Source organism: Neopsephotus bourkii, unplaced genomic scaffold, assembly GCF_033783945.1.
Source record: "Neopsephotus bourkii isolate Nb327-2 ecotype Australia unplaced genomic scaffold, CSIRO-AGI_Nbou_v1 NB_1388, whole genome shotgun sequence".
Taxonomy (NCBI): Eukaryota; Metazoa; Chordata; class Aves; order Psittaciformes; family Psittacidae; genus Neopsephotus; species Neopsephotus bourkii.
Window position 1 is genome coordinate 255,788 of NW_026901866.1, and position 10,389 is coordinate 266,176.

The window sequence follows — 10,389 nt, forward strand, 5'->3', positions numbered from 1 at the left end:
GAAGCACTGAGGGGATAAAAAGAGGAGAGGGAAGACAAGAGTAGTCAGAGTTATGGTAAATTTTAAATGTTATGGTAAATTTTAAATTTTAAACTCTTAAATATTTTATCAGATTTTCTTTTTGTTTGTTTACTTTAATAATTTTGTAGCCAATTCCTTAAACTGAAGAATTTTTTTATTGAAGCCAAAGGTTTAAACATGGATAGTAATATAAAACGTTCGTTTTATACTAAAAAACCTTTGTTTTATAGCTTTGTTTGTAGTAAAATGCAACTCAGAGATTTAAAAAAAACCCAGAAAAAACAAAAGCCCCACAACCCCCCGTGTATTTTCTTTTTATCAATTTGGAACAGAAACTTGCATGTTCACATAATCCTTTCCCCCCACACCTTTAATGCCTCTGGGTGTTTTGGGGTTTTTTGAAACTTTGCAGCATTGTGCAATTGCATATCCTTTCTAGGAATACTAAAATGGAAACCCTTCCCTGAGCTCAATAGCTATTGATAGATGAGTGCATAGATCTGTCAAACAACTTAATTTGCATTGTAGCAAGGCTTGGAGGGCTTAACTGACAGAGGGGTATCCCACTGCGCAGTGTAGAGCTGCTGAGACACAAAGGAAGAGGCCGTTTCTCCCTCCAAGTTGCCAGTATAGATGAGAAAGATGATGGATGGAAGAAAAAAGTGTTATTTTTATTTTACAAATTGAGATCTGAAACACTGGGTGTTGTTTGGCATGTTTTAGCAGCAGGACGTGCTGAAGCAGGTCGTGGTCAGTAATTTCTATCTCTATATTGCATTTGCAGTTTTGCAGTGCAAATATTTGTTGTGTTATGTCATGAACTATATTGGTGAACCAATTCAGGCTAAAAATAACCACCAAAACAAAAAGTAACTATGCTCAAGCTGCCACTGTCAGCAAAAGAAATGCTTGCCAGTCTGATACATACATATACATACATCCATATATATATGCTTAAGATAAAGTGTCTTTGCCAGAGTTATAGTAGAAATTTGCAGCAGAACTGAATTGGGTCTCATGTTAGTCTAGTGTCCTGACAAGTGGATTTAATTTCTTCTTGCTGATTTTTAAAAAAACACCAGGAAGATAGAGTGTAGCGTTGCTTTTGCACTTGGCCACTATCCTTAGTAGACTGAACTTCAGACAGGAAACCTAAGGATAAAGTAATAGGAAATTTTAGGAAATCGAGGTTTGAATTTACAGTTCAGGAGTGGCTGCATTTTATTTATGAAGCTGTGTTGCCTGTTTATCCTTTGCTTCTCCCATCACTCCTCTTGTGCTGCTTGATGCTAATGCAGATGTATGCAAGATTAGGCAAATCCTGGCAGCCAGTTGATGAGAGGCAAAAAGGCCTTGCCAGGAGAGCAATTAGTCTCATTTTTGTTCTTTCAGTCTGGTTGTTATTAGATGTTTTCTCATCCTATTGCTGAGGAGAAATCATTTGGCAGATGGATCATATGCCTTCCTGTGCCTACTGTTACTATAGCAAGTCAGGCAAGGTGGCATTTTATACTGGAGTGCAACATTAATCAGCTGGAAGTCACACAGTAATAACTGGACTATCCCTTCTAGAAGGGAAATCTTTGAACATTTCCATAATCAAAAGTACTACTAAATTGTGTCTTCCTTTCCTTAAACCTTCTTGCTTTAAAATGCAAGAAATGGCTTTCAACATTCATAAAGAAATACCCTTTCTGCTCAGCAGCAGCAGTGCACGGTGTCGTTTATACCTTGTCATTTCTTCAGCTCCTCAAACAGCCTATTTGATTCTGTAATTCTCAGCTGCTCATTCCCATTCAGTACCTTCTCCCTCACTGTCCTGTATGTGTATTTGTGTGGCTGCTTTGGTGTCCTGGGTTGCAAACCAAACCTGTGAAAATACAGTAATCTCTCATCCCCTGCCCCTCGTTTATTTCTAACTGAATTAGGATCCCAGGTCTGACTTGGTTTGCCGCTAGGTGTGCACCACAGATTCATGTGTACTGCATTGCTTATAAAATACCAAGAAAACAGTAATATTTTCAACTAGAGCAGTCACCCAGTCTGGTTAGCTGGACAGACATGCGGGTTCTTGTGAAGTGCAGGACAGGAATAAGGGCATTGAGGTGTGCAGAGAGGTCTAAAAGATTGTCTGCTAGATATGCTGAGAAGTGCAGGTGAGAAAAGCCCTTTAAGCTGTTTTTTGCCAGCAAAGTCTCTGGTTAATGCTAGGTACAATATTTAAATATAAATAGTTTTGTGGTTTCAAAATGTACCTACAAGGGAAAGTAAATTGGGAGTCTCCCTTTTTAATCTGAAGTAATCTTCATTTATAAATTTAATCAAATTGTTAGGTTTCCAGGTTGTTATCTGATTAATACTTTTATGTCTTTCTCATGTCCTATGTATGTGCAAGTTGAAATTGAAGTGGTATTGAAGATGAAATTCTTAATGGCATCAGCAGCTTGGAAACTAAAGGGGAAATATTCAAGTATTGAGGAGATGAGACAAAGGTTATAATATTATCCCAGTTTACAACTGCTGTCTTGAGAACCAGAGCCTTACCTCATAGTCTAAAATAGCGTGGATATTTGACAAGTTTGATCATTCTGGTGTTTTGTTTTTGTTTTTTTTTTTAATACTCCTCTTTAATGGAAGATGCCAGTGATGGTGGACGGGCCTATAAAACAGTTTTGGATCGCTGGAGAGAGTCGCTTCTTTCTTCTACTAGCTTGTCCCAAGTCTTCCTTCATCTGTCTACACTGGATCGAAGCGTCATCTGGTCAAAGTCCATCCTCAATGCTCGCTGTAAAGTGTGTCGGAAGAAAGGCGATGCAGAAAGCATGGTGCTGTGTGATGGCTGCGATCGAGGCTATCATACTTACTGCATCAGGCCCAAGCTAAAGGTATCTGAGGAAAAAGAAGCGCTTCCTTTTCACACAAAACTTGAGTAGTTTTTACAACTTAATTGCATACTGCTAACACTTTTTTTTTTTTTTCTTTCCCTTCTAGGTCATTCCTGAAGGAGACTGGTTTTGCCCAGAGTGCCGACCAAAACAGCGCTCTAGACGCCTCTCCTCCAGGCAAAGACCTTCTGTGGAAAGTGATGAAGAGACTGCTGAACAACTAGGAGAAGGGGAAGAAGAGGCAAATTATGATGAAATGGGGCAAAGTGAGGAAGAGCATTATGAAGAAGAGCAAGATGACGAAGATGAATCTCAAGAGGAAGAAGAGATGAGGTAAATGGAAGCCCCTTTAGCAGATGTCTCACAGAAATATCTTTATTATTAGGTGGAGTAATTGTTCACATAAGCACATATCTTGAAAATCCAGTCTGGAAAAATGTTTACTTAAAAAAACGGCAGCTTGTCAGGAATTTGGATCTTACTTGATGGGTTTAATATTAACAAAACTTAAGTCCAGTGCACTTAGACTAACTTTTCAGGATGAAAATTCCAGCCTAGGATGTATAGATGAGATGGCCATCAGAGCTGCAGTTCTGTACAGCTACTATTTCAATGTAAAGTGGAGAGAGTTTCAAACAGTAGAAAACTTGTTGACTGAAGCAAGACTATTGTGGCTCTGACAGTTGGAATGCAATAGTTGGAGAAGTAAATTTATCTCTGGGATCTTCCTTCTGTCCTGTAATGGAAGGAGAGTCTTGACTATTAGTTGTAAACCCTGTCTAGAGCATAACTTCTATATTGAGTATTTTACAACTGCACTTTATTTACATAGCTGGAAATACAGTTTAAAAATCCTAGTTACTTATAGTTGCTGTGAAAAAGAAGCAAGTGATTTAAAGAAATTGATAGCTGGTGCTCCAGTTAATGAATTTGTATTGCACAAGCTGCAAGGATGATGGAACTTCCAAACATTTCTTTATAGTAGGTGCTCCACATAGTATCTACTTAAGAGACTTCAGTATTTAAGATAATGGTAGCTGGATGGCTGCATCAGCTTGAAAGGCAGCTGCTTACCAGTCCAACCTTGAATGGTTGGGTTTTTAGATGCTGAATTAGAAAACTGGGGGAAGAGAGATACAGGGAATTTGGGGATAAATAAACATAATTGTTCACTTTTTGTAGCCTGTCAAAGCCAGGAAGACCCCAGGTGAAGTTCCCATTAAAAATGAGAGCAGCAAAACTCAACAATCCATTCTCAAGTCAGAACAGCCAGCGTCAGGCAAGATATGCTTCTCGGAGTCAGCAAAACATACCTAGGCAAACTGAATCTTCATCTAAAGTTACCAGGAGGAGGTTGAGAAAGGTAAAATCAGCCCCTCCATCAGTGACGAAGCCTTCTTTAAGACTTAATAGCCGGACCACTCGTCAGACCCAAAGTTCATTGCAAGCAGATGTATTCGTGGAATTACTCAGTCCTCGAAGAAGACGAAGAGGAAGAAAGAATGCTGATAACACACTGGAAAACAGCCCTTCCAATTCTCTCGGATTTAGAATTGTTGATACCGTAGACCCGACCGAGCGGCTTCGGAAATACCCAGTTTCTACTTCAAAGCTTTCTCTTCCTGTTACTGAACCCAAGAGAAGAGGCAGGAAACGACAATCCACAGGTGAGAGAAATATGTTTGCCCAGAATGAAAACCATGTTCTGTTCCTTGTAAAAATATTTGTGTGGTAGAGCAAGATGACTAGAAATGATGCTTGAAGGCAGTTTTACCTCTTCCAACAAGGCAGATCCCTTCTTCTGCACTGGCAGAAATGAACCTCAAAAAGAAAAAGTCATCTAAAGAACAAATACTTAAATTGCCAGGGAGATTTATCATACCCATATTTGAAGGTTCATATTTGCTAACAATATGGAGCAATTGCTAATAAGTGGGTAGAAAATGTGAAAGTGATATTTATGCCTTAACCCTTAAAAATGCAAATGCTTACTTATAGCTTTTATGGTTTTGTTTTGTTAAGCAGTGCAGAACACGGATGTAGGCAAGGTAGCGAAATTTGGAATATACACAAACCACAAGAAACTGCTGCCAGAAGAAAAGTGTCATCTGTCTGGTATAGGGCTAAGAGTGTTCTTGCCTGCTAAGCTAATAACAAGTATGTGATAGTAGGGGAATACTTGGCAAGCTACAATAACCTTTTAAAAACAGAAAGGCCCCAATGTGAGACTGAAGAGTGTGAAAGAGCTTGCACTCCAGTGTGGCAGCCTTGTATTTTGTGCCATTTCTGTCCTTCACCATTGGGAGTTTCTGGGCTTATCCTCTAACCACCCTGCTGACTACTCTTGAAAGCAGATAAAACCACTCTGAATAGAGGTTTTGTGGAAGCAAAAGTTATGAGCAGGCAGCTTATTCTGTTTTTCTCTAATAGGGCTTTTCTTTCAGTGTTTAACAAATTGTCTTAAAATTGAAATCAGTGGAAAAAAATCCTTTCCAAAATTAATGTGATGCAGGAGAATGGAGGAGGAACCCAGCTAAGTCCTGGTACTTTGCATTTTGTACTGCAAGAGAGACATTTAGTGGTTAATAACAGGGCTGCAGTATAGTTAATACCTGAAGCCAAACTACTTGAGTTTCATCCTGAAACTACAGTTTTACTACCCAAGAATAATGGTGTTTTACTACTTTTTGAAACTTTTTTCTTGTCAGGTTTTTATTTTTATCTGGGGTGGGTTTTGATTTGTTTTGTTTTTTTTTTCCCAGAATCATCTCCTCAAACCTCATTGAACAGAAGAAGTTCAGGACGTCAAGGGGGGGTCCATGAACTCTCAGCTTTCGAACAACTCGTAGTGGAACTGGTACGACATGATGACAGCTGGCCTTTCATGAAACTGGTTTCCAAAATCCAGGTAACTGATAGAACTGTAGAGGGGAATGATAATGGTTGATAATTGTGTTTGCTGCCAGTAAAAGTTTGGGATTTTATAGTCTTGCTGAAACAGGGTGATACAGATAAGAAATGTGACTCAGGAGAACGCTTGCATTTCAGCTCAAATATGGTGCCAGAAATAACTTCTACAGTTGACGTGTTGTTGGGAAATTTTGAAATATGCTTGTCAGGCATTTAAAAATATGAAATGCCTTGATGGGGGGGGGGGAAGTAGAGCATGGGACTGCTAAAGGTACGTTTATGTTAATTAATTACTTGGAGTAACCTTCAATTTACACAAAAGTATTTTTGAGAACAGACCTGCAGTAATATAACAAGATAGGAACAGCTTTACTCTGATGTTAACTATAATGCAGTGAAACAGAGAATTTCTTAGCTTAGTTCTTAATTATTTTTTTCTTGTTTAGCTTTTAAAATACTTGATGGTAAGTAGGTACCCAAAGTAAGCACTGCTTTACAGGTTTGTATTACAGTAAAAGTTCCCAAGGCACATCTGCTTTTCTGCAGGCGGCAAAGGTTTGTCTGCTGGAACTGTCATACCCTAACCAAGTGCCTGTCCTCTCCGAGGCCTCTGGAGCAACTCTGCACAGACATTCGTGCAGTATCTAGAGCTCAGTGTTCAAGTGCTCTATTAAAATTAACAGTGATAGCTTTTAAATGAAGACTTGAAACTGAATTCAGAATCACAGATAGCTGGAAGGTTTAATGTATCTGGACAAAAAGAATGATGTTCAAACGTGAATGAAAGATGTAAGTGCAGAGGAGGAGGAGAGGAATCCTGAATGAAATAAGAGATTAGTGTCTGCCTACTTATGTACAGTAATTACACTGGATAGTGCAAGAATCTGGTGAATGTAAGGAGGGATGGAGAATTCAACTTAATTTCAGTTCTAAAAAGAAACTGCTAGAATTCAGTGTGTTACTGTTTGCCTGAATCAGTCACTAAGGGACAGTCTCTGTATAGTTTGGAAAGAAATATCCATTCCTGAGTAGTTCAAATTTTCTTTATCATGACAGAAATTCTGGTTTAATTTTTTTGCTGCCTTTAAGACAGTGTAATGAATACACTGAATGATCAATGCACAGCAAGCCAGAAAAGGGAAACTCTCTTTTTAGTCCTCATGTGAACTGCACTTCTAAAGGGAAAGGAAGGTAAAATGTGTCAGTCTAATTCTGTATCTCTACCAATTCTTTAGGTTCATTTGCTGGTTGCACTTCATATAGTAAAGTTACAGGCCATAAACAAGACCTTGGTTTAAAAACATACATGATGGTGCATGTGGGTATCTTTTCTTGGGGGAGAAGTCACATTTGGATCAGATACCCTTTTCTTTTACCCCCCTGCCCTGCTTTGTTAATGAGACACTCAGTCTAAGTTTGGTTACTTACATGGAATTCAAAATCTGTGGTCCAAATGATAGGTTAGTCAACCCTTTTCCTTCTCTCACTTTCATCACATAAACGCTATTTCTGTCTGGTACTTGAATACTGTGTTCTTGCTAAAGAAAGGTTCACTACTTCCTGTTCAACACAACTAAATGGAGCATCAGGATTTCACTTCTCCTGCAAGACAGTGAATAGTAGTGGAGTGAAAATGGTCATTACTCATGACTGAGGAGCTTTTAATATTGTAATATGTTGCAGGAAAAATGAAAGGTTCTTAAATCTTGGAAATCATTTTGTGCTTGACAGATGGGAACACTGTAATGCTTATCTGTTCATGCAATTTTCTTACAGTTGTTCACAGGGTATTTAGGGTTAGATTTATTCACTGGCTAATATTTGCTGTGTTCTACTATTTGAATAATACAGAAATGAAGAAGCAATACCTAAAAACTAACATTCAGTTCAGGAGATTGAAGTGGTTGCTTGTGACTCCTCTGTTTAGAAGCAAACCCAAAATGCTTTTGCTAATACATCATTTGTTTATAGGTAGAATTTTAAGCTTCCATTTGTCTATGGAAATATTTTTTATTTTTTTTTTAGGTACCAGACTACTATGATATCATCAAAAAACCTATTGCCTTAAATATTATCCGTGAAAAAGTGAATAAATGTGAATACAAGTTAGCATGTAAGTATTCTTGATTGAAAGAGGTAATGAACCCTCTTCTCTCACTTTAAAATAAGTTCTTGTCATAAAATAGAGCTGTGTCAAAGGATCAGGAAGCTGAAATTGTTTGCTTTGGGGCTTCGTGGTGTGTTTTGTTGGTTTTTTTGTTTGTTTATGGGGGTTTTGTTTGGTTTTGGTTTTGTTTTTTTGAAAGAGCATTTACTAATATTTTAAAATAAGATTTGTTGAACGGTTCTTTTACTCCAAGATGTATGATGTACAGATAGGTAAGAAATGAGCAGCTGAGGAGCCGCTGGTAATTTCTCAAGCCTTTGATGTTAGTGAGTGGCACTGAAATACTTAGAAAAGGTCCTGTTGTTACAGCTGGATTTGTAGTTTTTATTGACAATAAGAGAAATTTCAAGAATGTTTACATGGCACTAATATAATGATAGACGCTTGACACATGCAAAGACATTTTTGTGTTGTGACTGTAGTGATTTGGTGGTGTCATACTGCTTTATCGTACTGCTCTGAGACATGCTCAGTTGATTTACTTCTTCTTTCCTAGCGGAATTCATTGAAGACATTGAGCTGATGTTTTCAAACTGCTTTGAATACAACCCTCGTAACACAAGTGAAGCAAAAGCTGGAACTAGACTTCAAGCTTTCTTTCACATTCAGGCTCAAAAGCTTGGACTTCCAATCACATCTGGTAATGTGGACCATGCTGCTCCTGCGGCAAAGAAGTCACGAATCTAACCTCTACCTTCCAAAGGATATTTTTGAGGAATCTGCTATGTTCGTTAAAATGAAATGTTAAACCTTAAATCATGCAGTCGTCATACCTGTCTAAAGCAATAACAACTGTTTAACCACCTTGAAGTGTGGCCTGCACTATATTCTCAATGTAATATTAAGCACTCAGGAGAACGTAGGAAAGATTACCTTTGCTACAGTTTTATTCAGTGTCTGATAATTTTGATAGATGTACTGGATACAGTACTGGTTTACAGAGGTTTTGTACATTTTTAATACATTCATGTGTCCAAATATCTTCCAGAAGAACATTGTTTTTTTTCCTGCACAAAATGACCTTGTTTCATCCTCTAGATTTTGTAGGAGCTGTGGTATGGAGGGCTTTATCAACTCAGATAAAATCTTCTGCTGTAGCACAGTTGAGGAAACTGTGTGTGTGTGTGTGTTTGAAACTTCTTTGAGCATATCTTCTCAACACTACACATGAATGAGTACAACTGCATATCTTTTCAAGTACTGTACCAGTGCTGGCTGGAGGTATTCAGTCTGAGTTTATTAAGTAGATATTTATTTAGCATTCAAAGTAATTTGTGAATTTGTTTTGTATTTATAAAATTTGTACTTGGGGATTAAAAACAAAAAAAAACAAACAAAAAAAAAAAAGGAGTTCCATTAACTTTTTTAATTTTTTTTTCTGGGTTTTTTTTTGTTTGTTTATTCCCCTCTAACTTGATGATCAATCAATAAACACCTGCCCATGGCCCTGGCAGTTCTTCTAGCAATGAGTAAATTTATGGGACTGTACTATAAGTTTCTACGTACAACTTTGGAAGTGCACAAATAAAATGACACGTTTTTCAAAGTATTTTGAGCTTCCTGGCATTTTCTTCTGCGTTACACTGCTGCACCATCTTCCCCGGTCACCTACCAGGACAAGCTGCTGGAGAGAACATGGCAGAACTTGATTTCCATGTGAGTAACCCAGGCAGCGGTTTCAGCAACTGCAGCCACTGTGACACTTGGTCTTTGAGTGATGCAAATGTTCACCAACATATAAGGAGTAATGTGAGAAGTATGTGCATAAGTTGTATAGTTATTTAATTTGGATCTTTATCCTAAGAGTGTAAAACCTCATAGCTGACCAGCACCTTCTTTAAACTACTAGCTCTTCTCAACAGTTTTACTTTCAGTATTTATTAATTTAAATGTATTAAACTGTGTTTGAATCAGTACCTTTAAGACCCTTTAAAAACCAGTTTTGCCCACCTGGAGTTACACCACACTGAAAAAATGGCATGGATCAGAAGTTTGGGGGTAGCAAGAGGTGGCTAGAATGGGCATTCCCTTGAGCCTAGGGAGCGGATGGCAACACATACGAGACTGATCAGGTTGAAATGCTGGATTTGGGAGGGGGTGTTTTCTTAAAAAAACAAACCCAAAATAATCTAAGGCTGAGAACAGTGGGGATATTGTTTAGAAATGTCTGTTGCTACTATAGAGTTTCTCTGAGAGCCTTCCCTTGTTCAGAGCTGACATCTCTCCCGTCCAAAGATGCATTTCTTGTTCCCACCACAAAGAACGCTAACTCCACAAGGAACTTGAGCAGCAGAAGACTTCTTTGCATGGTGTAGGTGGTACTTGATATCCCTGCATCTGTCTAGTCCCACGAGGATGTGAACATCCTGACTAGCAGTTGCGCAGACACTTGTGCGAGTTCTTGTT

General features: G+C 38.3%; 1 protein-coding gene across 2 annotated transcripts in view; it reads left to right on the forward strand.

Moving 5' to 3' along the window:
* Window positions 1-9,532, forward strand: part of BAZ1A (bromodomain adjacent to zinc finger domain 1A) — a 62,636-nt gene extending 53,104 nt beyond the window's left edge. For both annotated transcript variants that reach the window (XM_061367581.1, XM_061367582.1), the window contains 6 exons: window positions 2,659-2,906; window positions 3,013-3,239; window positions 4,089-4,573; window positions 5,669-5,814; window positions 7,842-7,929; window positions 8,480-9,532. In XM_061367581.1, the coding sequence (XP_061223565.1) occupies window positions 2,659-2,906; window positions 3,013-3,239; window positions 4,089-4,573; window positions 5,669-5,814; window positions 7,842-7,929; window positions 8,480-8,670 (1,385 nt within the window). In that variant the 3' untranslated portion in view covers window positions 8,671-9,532. The remainder of the gene's footprint in view (window positions 1-2,658; window positions 2,907-3,012; window positions 3,240-4,088; window positions 4,574-5,668; window positions 5,815-7,841; window positions 7,930-8,479) is intronic.
* Window positions 9,533-10,389: the final 857 nt, after the last annotated feature.